At 40.9% G+C, this 17801-nt stretch overlaps 2 protein-coding genes across 2 annotated transcripts; both read left to right on the forward strand.

The window, feature by feature from the left end:
• The first annotated feature begins 1485 nt into the window (after window positions 1–1485).
• LOC120554659 (protein NLRC3-like) lies at window positions 1486–3030 on the forward strand. Its single transcript, XM_039793684.1, has one exon. It carries the CDS (start codon window positions 1486–1488, stop codon window positions 3028–3030), a length of 1545 nt encoding a protein of 514 aa, XP_039649618.1.
• A 6882-nt stretch (window positions 3031–9912) lies between these two features.
• On the forward strand, window positions 9913–10640 carry LOC120554665 (stonustoxin subunit alpha-like; the record flags this gene model as incomplete). The annotated part of the gene is made up of 1 exon (XM_039793689.1): window positions 9913–10640. A coding segment is annotated over one exon (519 nt), but the record flags the coding sequence as incomplete, so codon positions are not given.
• Window positions 10641–17801: the final 7161 nt, after the last annotated feature.

The following is a 17801-nucleotide window of genomic DNA, read 5'->3' on the forward strand; positions in this document are numbered from 1 at the left end:
TTACTAAGAGAAAGCAGAGCTGAATGTATAAAGCAAACAGCATTGGATTCAGGACAGAACCTTGAGACATAGATTTAGATGACGGAGTATAATAATGAACAATAACTGAAAGGTAAGAAGATAACCACTCCAGAGCAGATCCAAACATTTCCATCCACTGCCTGAGCCTCTCAAGTATGATACAGTGATCCACTGTATCAGATGAAACACTGAAGTCTAATAGAATCAATGCAGAATCTTTACTTTTGGTTATTAATTACCATTATATAATGATCCATGAATGAATATTGAATTATTTGTTTACACAAATGTCATCATAACACAATTTACAAAACTGGTCTGTTTTGATAATCTGAGTATTTTAAAACTCCCCAAAAGATTCTGTTAAGTGATGGTGTACTTTCTGGTATCTTTTGGATCTTTGCAGGGACAAAAGATGGAAACGCCTAAAGAAGTTGTCTTAACAACTTTAGAAGACTTGGGAGCTGAGGACTTTGAAAAATTTAAGTGGTACTTGCAGCAGAAAGGGGCCCTAAAAAACTTCCCAGCAATCCGAAAGAGTAAACTGGAGAATGTAAACAGAGTGAACACAGTGGATACAATGTTCCAGGCCTACAGTATAAACACTATTAATGTGACCAGAATAGTTTTAGTGAAGATCGATCAAAATGATCTAGTGAAGAATTTAACAAACATCATCTATGAACCTGCAGGTAAGTCATAATCATTATGAATTAAAAAAGTGGATGTAACAAAGATCAAACTTTTATATCACAGTCTTCAACAAACATTATCTTTTAATACCAATGTCTCCCCCTTATCTACAAAGATACACGTTGTGTTGACAACAACAGAACAAGCTACCAAACATCCACAAGAAACAAAATTTAAAGTGTCTCCGAGAACCAAAAATGATGAAACAAAGTCAAACTGTTTTTGTTTGCTCTGCTGGTTAAAATTTGCACACACAGATATCACTGTAAGATACTGCTTGGGCAATATTAATTCCCTCTTTGGACAATGAAGAGTTCATAGATGTATGACGGAGACACCAAACATATCAGTTGTTTTTTAGGAATACTAAGTCATTTTACAATAGTTAACATATTCATGACCTTGTCGTCAAATGGGCTGAATAGATTTCTTGAATACAGAAATGTTCACATTCACCTGAACAACCCCTCATTGATTTGTTTTATTCATTCAGAGATTCTTGCTGCGTGCCAGCGAAACATAAAATCCAACTTATATGAGACATTCCAGCTTGTGTTTGAGGGGATTGCTAAAGCAGGAAACAAAACCCTTCTGAATCAGATGTTCACAGAGATCTACATCACAAAGGGAGGGACTGCTGGGGTCAATACTGAACATGAGGTCAGACAGATTGAAACGGCATCCAGGAAACCAGACAGACCAGAAACAACAATCAGACGAGAAGACATCTTTAAAGCCCCACCTGGAAGAGATAAACCAATCAGAACAGTGATGACAAAGGGAGTGGCTGGCATCGGGAAAACAGTCTTAACACAGAAGTTCACTCTGGACTGGGCTGAAGACAAAGCCAACCAGGACATCCAGTTCACATTTCCATTCACCTTCAGAGAGCTGAATGTGCTGAAAGAGAAAAAGTACAGCTTGGTGGAACTTGTTCATTTGTTCTTTAGTGAAACCAAAGAAGCAGGAATCTGCAGGTTTGAAGAGTTCCCGGTCGTGTTCATCTTTGATGGTCTGGATGAGTGTCGACTTCCTCTGGACTTCCTCAACACTGAGATCCTGACTGATGTTACAGAGTCCACCTCAGTGGATATACTGCTAACAAACCTCATCAGGGGGAAACTGCTTCCCTCAGCTCGCCTCTGGATAACTACACGACCTGCAGCAGCCAATCAGATCCCCCCTGGTTGTGTTGACATGGTGACAGAGGTCAGAGGGTTCACTGACCCACAGAAGGAGGAGTACTTCAGGAGGAGATTCAGAGATGAGAAGCAGGCCGACAGAATCATCTCCCACATCAAGACATCACGAAGCCTCCATATAATGTGTCACATCCCAGTCTTCTGCTGGATCACTGCTACAGTTCTGGAGGACATGTTGAAGACCAGTGAGGGAGGAGAGCTGCCCAAGACCCTGACTGAGATGTACATCCACTTCCTGGTGGTTCAGTCCAAAGTAAAGAACATGAAGTATGATGGAAGAGCTGAGACAGATTTACCCTGGAGTCCAGAGAACATGGAGATGATTGAGTCTCTGGGAAAACTGGCTTTTGAGCAGCTGCAGAATGGCAACCTGATCTTCTATCAATCAGACCTGAGAGATTGTGGTATCGATATCAGAGCAGCCTCAGTGTGCTCAGGAGTGTTCACACAGATCTTTAAAGAGGAGAGAGGACTGTACCAGAACAAGGTGTTCTGCTTCATCCATCTGAGTGTCCAGGAGTTTCTGGCTGCACTTCATGTCCATCTGACATTCACCAACTCTGGAGTCAACCTGCTGTCAGAAGAACAAACAACATCAACACAGTTCTACCAGAGTGCTGTGGACAAGGCCTTACAGAGTCCAAATGGACACCTGGACTTGTTCCTCCGCTTCCTCCTGGGTCTTTCACTGCAGACCAATCAGAATCTCCTACGAGGTCTGCTGACACAGACAGGAAGTAGCTCACTGACCAATCAGGACACAGTGGAGTACATCAAGCAGAAGATCAATGGGAAGAAAAAGATGGATGGGAAGGTGAAGATGGATGGGGAGGAGAAGATCAGTAAGAATCTGTCTGCAGAGAGAAGCATCAATCTGTTCCACTGTCTGAATGAACTGAATGATTGTTCTCTAGTGGAGGAGATCCAACGGTCCCTGAGTTCAGGACGTCTCTCCACAAATAAACTGTCTCCTGCTGAGTGGTCAGCTCTGGTCTTCATCTTACTGTCATCAGAGAAAGATCTGGACATGTTTGACCTGAAGAAATACTCTGCTTCAGAGGAGGCTCTTCTGAGGCTGCTGCCAGTGGTCAAAGCCTCCAACAAAGCTCTGTAAGTGGGATTTATTCATCAATAAATACTCTGATATCTTCCAACAGAAGTTAAATATAAATATCTTGTAGTAAATAACTTAACCACTGTGTTACCAAACACACACACACACACACACACTCACACGCCAAGAGGGGAAAAAAAGTTGCGGGCCTGATGGTAGCTTGTGTGGACGTGCAGTACGTTATCTTCAGTGAAGCACACACAAACAACTCCAATTTACAGTTAGCTGTTAGCTAGTCCAAGAAACACAGCTCAAACACGAAAACGAAAACCAGTCACCAAGTCCTCTTCAGCAGGGAAACAGGCTGTCGTCCTGTCCTGGTCCAAAATCAGCGTCCTCTGAATCAACAACTCTCCGCCCTTATTTCCAACTTTAGCTAGTCCGTTAGCTCCAACTTTAGCTAGTCCGTTAGTTCCAACTTTAGCTAGTCTGTTAGCTTCAACTTTAGCTACATAAAAACATAATGTGACATAATATTATAATGTGCTGGTATGTATAGAGCATGTATGAGGACGGAAAAGGTTATGTAGGCTAGCCTCGATACCGCTCAAATAAATCAGCTGTTGGATCACATCAGTTTATGGATTCTTTAACCAACTCCTACATTAGACCCACAATCTTTCTGCATTTCAGTGTTGTAAACCATTTATTTTCCTGACGGCCAGCTCACCGTAGCACAAGCAATACAGTCCATTTCATTTCTGGTTTAGTTCCATTAATTTTCTTTTGCATGCAAATCAAACCTGACACGGTGAAAAGCTGTATGCGTTTCCCCCTAGCCACACACCTGTGTATCCCTGGCTGTTAATTACCTGTATGCCTTCCCAAAAGGCAATGCTCCACCTATGCTTAAAAATAAAACTGCAGATTAATTAGCATCACCAACGTGGTATATAAACAAAAAAAGTTGTATAATGGCTCCAACATCAGTTATTTGTATCACATCAGCTGTTTGGATCACATCAGCTGTTTGGGTCACATCAGCTGTTTGGATCATATCAGCTGTTTGGATCACATCAGCTTTGCCACTGACACGTCGATAGTGAAGTTCGAGGATGTATAGTAGCTAAATCTATCCATGAAAACATTATTTTCAGGAGATATTTTAGTTATAACCAGATTAAATCCATTGATTGAGATTGAGAACTTTCTTTTTTTTTATCTTACGTGAATTTGAATACTGCATGTCTTTTTACTCCTTATTCAGTGACAATTAGTTATCATGTTTCCAACTTGTTTAAAAAATTTATTTTATATTCTCTGTCACCAAAAGTCCAGACTTAACTTTTAAACACAATTGTTGTCTGTCTCCTTAATTACTGTCCCTCCAAAAAAGCTCTGTAAGTGGGATTTATTCATCAATAAATGCTCTGCTATCTTTAAACAGGAGTTAAATATAAATACCTTGTTTCGTTCCTGTTGTCTCTCCAGACTGAGTGGCTGTAACCTGTCAGAGAGAAGCTGTGAAGCTCTGTCCTCAGTTCTCAGCTCCCAGTCCTCTAGTCTGAGAGAGCTGGACCTGAGTACCAACAACCTGCAGGATTCAGGAGGGAAGCTGATCTCTGATGGACTGAAGAGTCCACACTGCACACTGGAAACCCTCAGGTCAGGGCAATAATCTTTGAAAACACATTTTATATCCATATATCCATTTTTTTTATCCATACTTTGGAAACATTCAAAAAAAGTGAATGTTTTTAAAGTAATTTATTCTGATTTAGAATAACTTCATAAAGAATAAAATATGAACTGTGAATCCAGAAATCACTTGTATTTTAATATCCCAAGACTTTGATTACTGGACGTTTGTTTATTCCTGATTATATAACAAGTAGATCCGACCAGACAATCTGATTGGTCGACTAGACGTTTAGAACATACTCAAATCAGCATGACAGCACACACAGAGCTATTTGAGCACACCTGGGGCATCACATACAATGTTACTCTGCCATTTTCATGGCAACATTATAACTTCCAGGGCTGAATAAAAAAACAGTAATGCTAGCCTACAATATTGATACAATTGTTTTGTTGTTAGTTTTGATTTATACGGAGGGCTTAGTTTTGATGAATGGTTGGAAGAGGATAAGAAGTGATTCATTGGATGAAACAACATCTTTACAAAAATCTATAGTTAACTCTTACTGGAATAGTTTGGATCACATCAGCTGTTTGGATCAGATTAGCTGTTTGGATCACATCAGCTGTTTGGATCACATCAGCTGTTGGATCACATCAGCTGTTGGATCACATCAGCTGTTTGGATCACCTAAGCTGTCGATAATGAAGTTCGAGGACGTATAGTAGCTAAATCTATCCATGAAAATATATTTTTTTCAGTAATTATTTTAGTTATAACCAGATTAAGTTAGCTAAGCAGTTGGTGTTCATATGAGCGGTAGTTATTACGTTTTGGAAAATTCCACGATCTCTACCGTTACAAAGCTAACGTTAGCTTAAAATGACTGGCTGACTAAACTTTAACAGGGAGGGACTACAAATCGTCTCTGTTGCTGTTCTTTATTTTAAGAGTGAATTGACCAACAATATGAATACAGTTTGTTTATGACTTTTATTTAGTTGGAAACCATTGTTTTATATTCGCTTTATTACATGAGAGGGTTTGATTTAATGTCATATTATTACTTCAGTCATGCTTACGAACCTCAGCGCCTTCTCCTCGGTCCTAGCCGCATCACTAACTACGTTTAGAAGCTGTCAATTTTCGGGTTATGGTCGGGTTAAGTTCACTATTCGGGTTTCTGAAACATTCGGAATAACCCGTTTGCATGCGTGAGCAGAGAGAGTTACTCCTGTATACATGGAATTTGTAATCAATTGGCAATATCCCGATGTAAACGGCGATGCACGGTTAGCGTCTTAAGACCTTAAGACGCAATAACTTCTCAGTCACCTTCTTATAAATCTCACTATCTCGGTACTTCTACTTTTGATGGGGATATGCCGATACGCGTTTACATGACCAAAATTTCGGGTTAGAAAAGGGGTAACCAAGGGATCATTTTGGGCTTTTTAAAAACCAGAATATGAGCATATTTGGGTTTTTGCCGGTGTTTACATGGCCGTGCGCGACCGGGTTATTGCTAATATTCTGGTTTTGAGTGGGTTATTGGCTGCATGTAAACGTAGTCAGTGTCATGCCAAAGGCAGCCCGGTGGCTCAGTGGTTAGCACTTCTACCGCCAGAAGGTTCTGGGTTCGAATCCAGGTCATTCCGGGCCTTTCTGTGTGGAGTTTGCATGTTCTCCCCGTGTTTGTGTGGGTTTCCTCCAGGTGCTCCGGTTTCCTCCCACCATAAAGACATGCATGCTAGATAACTAGGACTACAGTTGAAAATTAGAATTTTAAACATGCCGAGAAGGGATTTCATACACACAGTCATTTTTTATCTTCTTATGTGATATTTCTCTAAACTTGAAGCTTTATTAAATTCAAACCACCCTTCTCATGTCAGGATTTAAAATGTAAATTTGAATACTGGATGTCTTCTTACTCATTCAGTAAAAAATTGTTATCATGTTTCCAACTTGTTTAGAAAATCGATTATTTGTTTATTCTCTATCACCAAAAGTTCAGACTTAACATTTCAACCCAAATGTTATCGGTCTTCTTCATTACCGTCTGTCCAACAAAGCTCTGTAAGTGTGATTTATTTATAAATAAATACTCTGATATCTTTCAACACGAGTTTAATATAAATACCTTGTTTCCTTCCTGTTGTCTCTCCAGACTGAGTGGCTGTAACCTGTCAGAGAGAAGCTGTGAAGCTCTGTCTTCAGTTCTCAGCTCCCAGTCCTCTAGTCTGAGAGAGCTGGACCTGAGTAACAACAACCTGCAGGATTCAGGAGGGAAGCTGATCTCTGATGGACTGAAGAGTCCAAACTGCAAACTGGAGAGTCTCAGGTCAGATGAAGTTACTTTTTGTCTTTAATTTGAGATATTTCCATAAACTTTAAGCTTCATTTAATTTAAACAGCCCTTCTCATGTCAGGGCTAAAACAATTTTGGAAAATATTTGATTGTTTCCAAAGTATTTTGTTTTTATTCATAATAACACGTCATAAAGCATGGAATATGAACTATGGTTGAGATATATAAAATCCCTGTGTTTTTGCAGTCTGTCAGGCTGTCTGATCTCAGAGGAAGGCTGTTCTTCTCTGGTCTCAGCTCTGAGCTCCAACCCCTCCCATCTGAGAGAGCTGGACCTGAGCTACAATCATCCAGGAGACTCAGGAGTGAAGCTACTCTCAGCGGGACTGAAGGATCCTCTCTGGAGACTGGACACTCTCAGGTACAAACACTGATGAACAAAAATTATATATTTGTGTAGGAAGTTTTAAATGAGAACATCTCAAGGAACTAAAATGATAATTCCCTTTTGTTAATAATAGTTTGGAAACATCTCTGTATGTTAAAAGCACTGTCCGTGATTTAAAAAAAACATCATTTTTTTCCCTCTGTCCCGGGATCAAATCAGTTTCAACTCGATAGAGAAAGGTCCAGGACAGACTGACTGTCGCGGGAACTGAAAATGGCAAATTGCGCTTTTCCGTGCCATGCATTCACGGGAGGGTCAAGTGGAAAGTGGGAGTTTCCCATAAAGCGATGGGAGGTGAAGTGTAAAGTGCGCCTAATTATGTATTCCGCGGTATGTACAAAAACCGCCTGTGAAAGCGTGACTCTATTTTGCGGTGAAAATTCTCCGCCTCTTAAAAGGAGGTGTAAACCAGCCCTAAGTGGGTTTCCTGGCATATTCCTGCAGGTTTGGTAAATACGACTTGAACTGAACTATCACAGCGTGCGCTTTCTGCGGGTTGGCCATGGTGCTGATAATACTACGTTTGCAAAATTACGTACATCTGGCCCTCTGTGGATGAAGCATTAATCTACTCTTTCGGCAGACTAGTTAGCTAGAGGTATAAAATGTCAGTTGCCGGTGCTGCATGGCTCATGGGATCGATCAGAGACGTACACTGACGTCTGGACCAATTATTCTTCAGAGGCTTTTCCATTACATGGTACCTGCTCGACTCTCCTCGACTCTACTCGCCTTCTTTGGTTTTCAATTACAAAAAAAAGTCCCTGGCACCTGCTAACAGGTACTGTTTTTAGTACCAGCTCAATCGAGGTTCCAAGCGAGCTGAGGCGATCCCAAGGTGACGTGAAAACATGCAGACTCCTGATTGGTCAGAGAGAATCGTCACTAATCACTGCGTCATCATTGCTAGCGACAGACGGGGTTTCCTGAATAAACCCGCCATTTTTAAATAGTTTAGCGAGCGGTGTTTTTTTGCTGCCTCCTGCTTCTTTTGAAACAGAGTTTTTCCTGGTCCTGTGGAGGCTCCACGCGGAGATTTCTCCGTAGCCTACGCAAGTGTCCTGATGTTTATACTTGTGCGCTGGTGTGTACGTCGAGCCGGCTTGTGTCTGTGTGTGTGTCTGTGTCTGTGTCTGTGTGTGTGTGTGTGTGTGTGTGTGTGTGTGTGTGTGTGTGTGTGAATGAAAGAGGCGAAAGGGAAAGGTTTTTATAAAATGATGGTGCTGTGTTTAAATAAAAGTAAGCTCCACCAACGGGTTGACACACCGTGGCGAGGACATCTGGGCTTGGGGGCTGATGTCCAACCTGCATGGAGGAGTTTATATAAGCCACCGTTAACGAAAAGAGTAGCTGACCTCCAGTGGAGAGTGATACATGGGATAGTGGCAGTCAACAAGTTCCTGTATGTCATTAGTCCTGGTCTTAGTGACACATGTCCTTACTGTGATGAGACAGAAACTGTGTTTCATTGTTATTGGGAGTGTGTGCGTCTGCCTCCGTTGTTCTTACTGCTGGAGAAACTGTTCAGTAAGGTAGGGGAGGTCTTCTCCACACACATGTTCATCCTTGGGTTCAGGTACAGTAAGATTGCAAAATATAAATGTCAGTGGTTGAATTTCATCCTAGGCCAATCAAAGATGGCGGTGTATGTGAGCAGGAAGAGGAAGGTGGATGACTCTGTTGATGGATGGTGAAAGCCAGAATCAGGATTGATTTTAATTATTATAAAGAGATGGATGTGGATCAGTTCAGTGTGATCTGGGCCCATGGTGATTGTGTTGTGCTCTGTTGAAGGAGACCAGCTCCTCTTCTCTCAGGAGGTGATGTCATGTAGTTGAGTGTTTATGTCTGTATGTATTTATTGGCCTGTTGAACAGTTTATTTTGTAAATAACAGGAGGGAACATTGATTAAATAAAGTTCCTTTAAAAATCAAAAAAATCTCCCTCTCTCTCCCTCTCCCTCTCTCTCTCTCTCTCTCTCTCTCTCTCTCCTCTCTCTCTCTCTCTCTCTTTCTCCCTCTCTCTTCCTCTCTCTCTCTCTCTCTCTCTCTCTCTCTCTTCCCCTCTCTTCCGCTCTCTTTTTCTCTCTCTCCCCTCTCTCCCTCCCTCTCTCTCCCTCTCTCTCTCTCTCTCCCTCTATCTCCCTCTCTCTCTCCCTCTCTCTCTCTCCCCCTGTCTCTCTCTCTCTGTCTCACTCCCTCTCTCCCTCTCTCCCTCTCTCTCTCTCTCCCTGTCTCTCTCCCTTTCCCTCTAAATTCCAGCCCTACATTAGATCAGAGTGAAGCTGTGTGAGAGAGTGATGTAATCTTGTGTGGGGTGTAATGCCCCCATGTGAGAGTGATGTAATGCCCCCCCTCCTCCTTTCAGGGTGGAGCCTGCTGGAGTCAGATGGTTGACACCAGGTCTGAGGAAGTGTAAGTCTGTTTTTAATTTCATTCATCAAACTGTGACAACACTCATCCAACCCTCTGATGTCATCATCAGAGTGCTGATTGGTTAATAACTGCAGTTGTGTCTCCTTCTCTCCGTCAGATTCCTGTGAACTTACACTGGACACAAACACAGTGAACAGAAGACTCAAACTGTCTGACAACAACAGGAAGGTGACATTAGTGAGGGAGTATCAGCCATATCCTGATCATCCAGAGAGGTTTGACTATCTTCAGCTGCTGTGTAGAGATGGTCTGACTGGTCGCTGTTACTGGGAGGTTGAGAGGAGAGGAGTGGTTCATATATCAGTGAGTTACAGAGGAATCAGCAGGAAAGGAGACAGTAGAGACTGTTTGTTTGGACGTAATGATCAGTCCTGGAGTCTGATCTGTTCTGATGGTCGTTACTCTGTCTGTCACAATAACAGAGAAACATCCATCTCCTCCTCCTCTGACTATGGTAGAGTAGCAGTGTATGTGGACCGTTCTGCTGGCTCTCTGTCCTTCTACACAGTCTCCTCTGACTCACGGATCCACCTCTACACCTTCAACACCACATTCACTCAACCTCTCTATCCTGGGTTCAGGATCTGGTCTCCTGGTTCCTCAGTGTCTCTGTGTCCTCTGTAGGATGGAGAGTCTCCTCCTGTTACTCACTGCTGATCAGTTGAGTCTGTACAGGATCACACTTACAGAAATATTTCAGCTTATTGTTATGAACTAATGAATGAACTTTGTATAAAATAGTTCAGAATGATCGAATAGATTCCTGGTGAACATTGTAAACTTCTTCGACTTGAATGAATGAATGAAAAAAAATAACTCTATAAGTAGTAGAGTAAATTATTAGGGCCCGAGCGCCGACAGTGCTTTTATTTGTGCACTTCTTGAGCTGCACCTGATATTCTTATTGCAGCATTTTAGTTATTTTAGGCCCTATTGAAACTGAAGGAATCATTTTTTTCCCGTTCAAATGAATTGCCTTTTTGAGGGGCTTACCATATCCAAAAACGCACCAAATTTGGCGGTCGCATCAAGTCTGATGAACATTTACGTATTTTAAGGGTTTCGGGAATAGCCACCCAAAAATGGCTCGCTAGCGCCCCCTAGAAAGTAAAAAAAAATTGAGCTCCTGCAGTGCGTTTCACGTAGACTCACGAAACTTGGTATACATATGTATCATGTCAAGATGTACAAAGAACGTCATTAGAGCCATACCCTAAACCCAACAGGAAGTCCGCCATTTTGATTTCAAAGTTCGAAATTAGTGCAATTTTCCACATGTTGTACTTTAACGAACTCCTCCTAGAGATTTCATCCGATCAACTTCAAACTCTGTCTGTCTGTCTGTGTCTTAAGACGTTGAAGATGAAAAGTTGTTAAAAGAAAAACTTTTCGTCATAGGGCGTGGCCTTGGTGGGGCGGCCATTTTGTGCGTTTTGCCGCCGAAACAGTAAGCGGGTGTAACTCGAGTGTACGTTGTCCAACTGGCTCGAAACTTTTCAGGATTCATAAGAGTCCAACCCTGAGGACAATTAAAGGCGATATTTACTTAAAGTCATAGCGCCCCCTAGTGGCAACAGGAAGTACGCCTAAAAGTCAAGGTGCTATACTTTAACGAACTCCTCCTACAGATTTCATCCGATAGACTTCAAACTTGGTCTGTACCATCCCAACACCTTAACGATGAAAAGTTATTAAAAAGAAAACTTTTCTTCAGACGGTGTGGGCGTGGGGTGGTGGCCATTTTGAGTGTTTAGCGATGAACAAAGAAATTGTTGTAACTTGAGTGTACATTGTCGTATCTGCCCGAAATTTCTCACGATTGACAAGTGTCCAGGCCTGAGGACACCTACAGGCCAAAATTGACTTTTGGTCATAGTGCCCCCCGCTGGCAACAGGAAATGCGCCTTATATGACAAACATTATCCGATTTACATGAAACTCAGAATGTGTGGTCTACATGTGATACTGAGCCAGCCCCTATAATATGACCACGCCCACTTACGCAGGCATCCGCCAGTAACCCCGACACGCGCAGAGGCGCGAGGGCCCGTCCATCGCTGCTCGCAGCTTTAATTGTAAATATTATTTCATTTAACACATATTTACGTGTTATTCACAATTTATCTTATTATATATAGCCTATATATGTGTAGTATACATGTAAACACACATACATACAAATACACCCACACACACACACGCCCCCACACACCCACACACACACACACGCACACCCCCACACACACACACACGCACACACACACACACATACACACACACACACATACACACACACACACACACACACATCAATGAACATATATATATAGCAGCTGTTAATTCCTTCCTGTCATATAATGTTGTTAAATCATTGTTTTGTACCTTTTTTTTAAATTATAACCCTCCCCCCCCTATCCAAAAAACAACTTCTGAATATGACCTGTTAACAGTCTCATTTTAGCTTTAAACATCACTTGTGCAACTTTAAATCCAACTAGATCAATGAACTTTAAAGCTCTGGAATGTAAAAACAGTAAGTTGGTGTGATCATAATATCCTGCTTTATGAACTGTTCTTATGGCTCTTTACTGTAGTGGGATCAGTGGTTGCAGTGTGCTTTTATTTTTTTAATCTTTATCTTTTTAAGACTTCCAGTCCTCTAAAGATGGAAGCTGTGATCACGAAATTGTAGAAATGCCGTTGACTTGTGTCATGTTTAGTTTTGACTTCTGTCTCTTTTCACAATAAAACCATCAAGTTACTGTGATGTGTTTGTGGTCTTTCTGTTTAACTATTAAAACTCCAGGAAGGGGGGATCTTTTTCTAATTATTTTAGTGTTACGTTTAATAACATCCAAACCATAGACTGTATACATGAATATAATTGTAATATTTAATACATTTATTTATTATTTATATACTACATATATAAAAGAATTATATATTTTATTGACATAATGCTATAAACAAGGATTCTGGTTAAAAACATTTGCACATATAAATAAAACATAATTTATAAAAAGCTAATAACGAATATGAATTCATAAAATAAAGGATAAAGTACATATAAATAAATAAATAAAATGAAAAACAGGATGTACTGTGTACGCAAATAACGTCTGACTGAGGTAATCATGTAAAGCCAGAGTCCCTTACGCCAGCTGACGTTGCTAATGTTAGGAGGAGGATAGCAGCTTCTGCTCAGAGGAGTAAGCCCTGACTGCAGTACGCAGATCGAGGAGTGGCTCAATGTGGGTGGAGCTAAACGTTTGACTCCGCCCACTTGCCAAATAGCAATTGGCAGAGCCATTTCTCTATCACTCTGGCAATTGGTCCGAAGAGAAAACACAGGACTTTCAAGCTGACCGGAGTTCTTTTCCCGCGTGTGAAGTTTGCTTTTCCCGTTGTGGTTTTTCTTAACCCAACCGTCCATTGTTGGTGTCCCCCAGAGACATGGGCTTGTTTCCCGCGAATTACGTTTGCTTTCCCCGTTATCCTTTTCCTTAACCCAGCAGCGGAGTGGAACCAAAACATCTACCACCAGTCAGTTCGCGGGCAGCCAGCGTCAGTTCGCGGGCAGCCAGCGTCAGTCCGCGGGCAGGCAGCCGACAGGTCAGTCCGTCCAGACTTTCCCGATTGCCACTCCGCCTCTGCCTTAACAACCGTCAGTTGTTGTCTGGTGTTCCCCAGAGACCAGGGCTCATTTCCAGGGAGTCATGTTTGCTTTCCCCGTTCTTCTTTTCCTAAACCCAACCCCGTTCTTTTTTCCTTTTTACAACCACATGGCGCGCCCATGGAGTCAAACGTTTAGCTCCGCCCACATTTGGCACAACCCCGATCTGCGTACTGCAGTCAGGTGCAATTGGCTCAGACTGGGGGGTTAAAAGTACGTATTTTAACTTTTTTAAAGCGCGGACAGAAGATACTCTCTCTCTCTCTCTGTGTCACATGAGCCGGCCGGAGAGTTCACCAACATTTAATTAATTTAACAGCAAGAGGGAGGAAACGTCAGCCAGAAGCTAACGTTGCTAACTGGCTGTTAGCAGCTTAGCTTGGTCAGTTAGGTCGGTAAATGTAGCTTTAGCTTCCCGTTAGCAACAATTCAAAGAATTAATTTACTATAAATACTAACCTGAAAGAAGAAATGACTCTGTGTGTGTGACTGAGGCCAGAGTATAGAGGTATCTGAGCTACAACTGTAAACAGGATCCCCTTTAAAAATTCCTGTTATTTACAAGTTTACTGCCTAAATGGAAATGTACATACGTGGGAAAATAAAAGTTTTATCTTGTATGAATAAGTAGGATGTTCTGGTAGATTCGGCTGACAAATAATCCACAAATATTAATGTTAAAAGCAGGAATATGTACTTTCCGTCCTCCCAGCTAGCGTCAGGGTGTGTATGAGATAGAGCGGCGCTGCGTCTAAAAACCTCCAGTTTTTGAATAGAGTTTGGTTGGGCGATCTTCTCATATCTCCAGCCATATACTTTCTATTTTCCACTGGTTATATATATATTTACTGTTAAATGACAAGCTGCGTGTATTATAACTGAAATGATTTGACAAGTCAACAGTTTTAATGTAACATTCCCTGTTTTAGCTCCTGATCTCATTCTGAGATTATTTTTGATCCACATAGTTTGTAATATGGTCAACAAATGTTGATCCAGATTTATGTAGCGTTCTTTATTATTATATTTTAAAGTCTTTTAAAGAGGTGTGCGCAGCGCCTGGCGTACGTCTTGTGTGTGTGCTCACTTGTGTGTGTGTCTGTATGTGTGTCTGTCTGTGTGTGTGTGTGTGTGTCTGTCTTGTGTGTGTGTATATGCGTCCAGTGTGTGTGTGTGTGTCTGTGTGTAGGCGTGTAGTGGTATATCTGTGTGTGTGTGTGTTCCGTGCGGTTCCCAGGCAAGGGGTGGTAAAAGGTACGTGTGGTATGTGTGGGGTGTGTGTGTGTCGGTGTTCTGTGTGTGTGTCTGTGTGTGTGTCTGTGTGTGTGTGTCTGTGTGTGTGTGCGTTGTCTGTTTGTGCATGTCTGTGTGCGGGTATATCTGTGTGTGTCTGTGTGTGTGCGTTCGTGTGTCTGTGTGCGTGAACGTCTGTGTGTGTGTGTGTGTGTATCTCCTCGTTCCCGTGTGTGCTTAACAGATGCTGCCGAATCGTGTGCGTGTCTCTCTGTGTGTTCCCCTGTGTGCCAAGCTACGTATTGTTTCATCCATGAAAATATTTATTTTCAGTAGATATCTTAGTTAAAAACCAGACTAAGTTAGCCAAGCAGTTGGTGGTTATATGTGCGGTAGTTATTATGTTTTGGAAAATTCCATGGTCTCTAGCCGTTACAAAGCTTAAGCTAGCTTAAAAATGACTGGCTGAAGTTTAACAGGAAGGGACTACAAATCGTCTCTGTTGCTGTTCTTTATTTTAAGAGTGAATTGCCCAACAATATGAATACAGTTTGAATATAACTTTTATTTAGTTGGAAACCATTGTTAGAGTAATCATTATATGATGAGAGGGTTTGGTTTAATGTCATATTATCACTTCAGTCATGCTTACGAATATCGGCCCCATCGCCTCAGGCCTAGCCGCATCACTGTCGTGCCAATAATGACGTTAAATCAAACCCTCTCGTGTAATATTGTTTAATTCAGTCATGATTAATTATCATGTTTCCAACTTGTTTAGATTAGAGCAGCAGATATTTAAATATGCTGAGAAGGGATTTCATATACTGTATCACCAAAAGTCCAGACTCAACATATAAACAATCGTTATTTGTCTTCTTATATGACATTTTTTCTGAACGTTCAGCAGCTTACATACAACATCACCCACCTCTGCGCAGTCAGGATTTAAAATTTAACAATTAAGAAATATTTGTCTCCAAAGCATTTGTTCTTATTTATAATACATTGTAAAGCACAAAGTATGAACTATGGCTGAGATTGAGAACCTATTTTTTTTTTTTTAATCTTATGTGAATTTGAATACTTTTGTCTTTTTACTCCTCATACAGTCAAAATTAGTTATCATGTTTCCAACTTGTTTAGAAAATGTATTTTATATTCTGTGTCACCAAAAGTCCAGACTTAACATTTAAACACAATTATTATCTCTCTTCTTCATTACCGCCCCTCCAACAAAGCTCTGTAAGTGGGGTTTATTTATCAATAAATACTCTGCTATCTTTCAACAGGAGATACATATAAATAACTTGTTTCCTTCCTGTTGTCTCTCCAGACTGAGTCGCTGTAACCTGTCAGAGAGAAGCTGTGAAGCTCTGTCCTCAGTTCTCAGGTCCCAGTCCTCTAGTCTGAGAGAGCTGGAACTGAGTAACAACAACCTGCAGGATTCAGGAGGGAAGCTGATCTCTGATGGACTGAAGAGTCCACACTGCACACTGGAGACTCTCAGGTCAGGTCAATAATCTTTGAAAACACAGTATTGAAAAACACTTTGGAAACATAAAAAAGTGAATGTTTTCAAAGTAATTCATTCTGATTTAGAATCACTTCATAAAGAATTAAATATGAACTGTGGCTGAGATCCAGAAATCATTTGTATTTTAATATCCAGTGACTTTGATTACTGGACGTTTGTTTATTCCTGATTATACAAGTATATCCGACCAGACAATCTGATTGGTCGACTAGACATTTAGAACATACTCAAATCAGCATGACAGCACACACAGAGCCATTTGAGCACACCTGGGGCATCACATAAAATATTACTCTGCCATTTCCATGGCAATATTGTAACTTCCAGGACTGAATAAAAAAACAGTAATGCTAGCCTACAATATTGATACAATGGATTGTTTTGTTGTTAATTTTGATTTATATGGAGGGCTTACTTTTGATAAATGGTTGGACGAGGATGATAAGTGATTCATTGGATGAAACAACATTTTCACAACACTCTATAGTTAACTCTTACTGGAATAGTTTGGATCACATCAGCTGTTTGGATCACATCAGCTGTTTGGATCACATTAGCTGCTTGGATCACATCAGCTGTTTGATCACATCAGCTGTTCGGATTACATCAAATGTGCCACTGACACGTCAATAATGAAGTTCGAGGACGTATAGTAGCTATATCTATCCATGAAAATATTTATTTTCAGTAGATATCTTAGTTATAACCAGATTAAGTTAGCCAAGCAGTTGGTGTTTATATGTGCGGTAGTTATTACGTTTTGGAAAATTCCACGGTCTCTACTGTTACAAAGCTAACGTTATCTTAAAATGACTGACTAACGTTTAAAAGGGAGGGACTACAAATCATCTCTGTTGATGTTCTTTATTTTAAGAGTGAATTGCCCAACAATATGAATACAGTTTGAAAATAACTTTTATTTAGTTGGAAACCATTGTTGTATAATCGCTTTATTACATGAGAGGGTTTGATTTTATGTCATATTATCACCACATTCATGCTTACGAACCTCGGCGCCTTCTCCTCGGTCCTAGGTACATCACTGTCATGCCAAAGGCAGCCCGGTGGCTCAGTGGTTAGCACTTCTGCTGCAAGAAGGTTCTGGGTTCGAATCCAGGTCATTCCGGGCCTTTCTGTGTGGAGTTTGCATGTTCTCCCCGTGTTTGTGTGGGTTTCCTCCAGGTGCTCTGGTTTCCTCCCACCATAAAGACATGCATTCTAGATAACTAGGCCTACAGTTGAAAATTAGCCTACTGGCTAATACTGGCGCATTTACAGAAATGTTGATTAATGTGCATTGTCCTAATATAAATACATTTTAAATCTTAAATAATTATGTTAAATCATCATGTTTCCAACTTGTTTAGAATAGATCAGCAGATATTTAAACATGCCGAGAAGGGATTTCATACACAGTCATTATTTGTCTTCTTATGTGATATTTCTTTAAACGTTAAGCTTTATTAAATTGAAACCACAGTTCTCATGTCAGGATTTAAAATGTAACGATTCGGAAATCGTTGAATGTTTCCAAAGCATTTTGTTCTCATG

The sequence above is a fragment of the Perca fluviatilis genome, chromosome 24, assembly GCF_010015445.1.
Source record: "Perca fluviatilis chromosome 24, GENO_Pfluv_1.0, whole genome shotgun sequence".
NCBI lineage: Eukaryota > Metazoa > Chordata > Actinopteri > Perciformes > Percidae > Perca > Perca fluviatilis.

What these genes read in the sequence shown, in the direction of transcription:
- LOC120554659 (XM_039793684.1), top strand. Translation starts at nt 1,486, where the DNA reads ATGACAAAGGGAGTGGCTGGCATCGGGAAAACAGTCTTAACACAGAAG.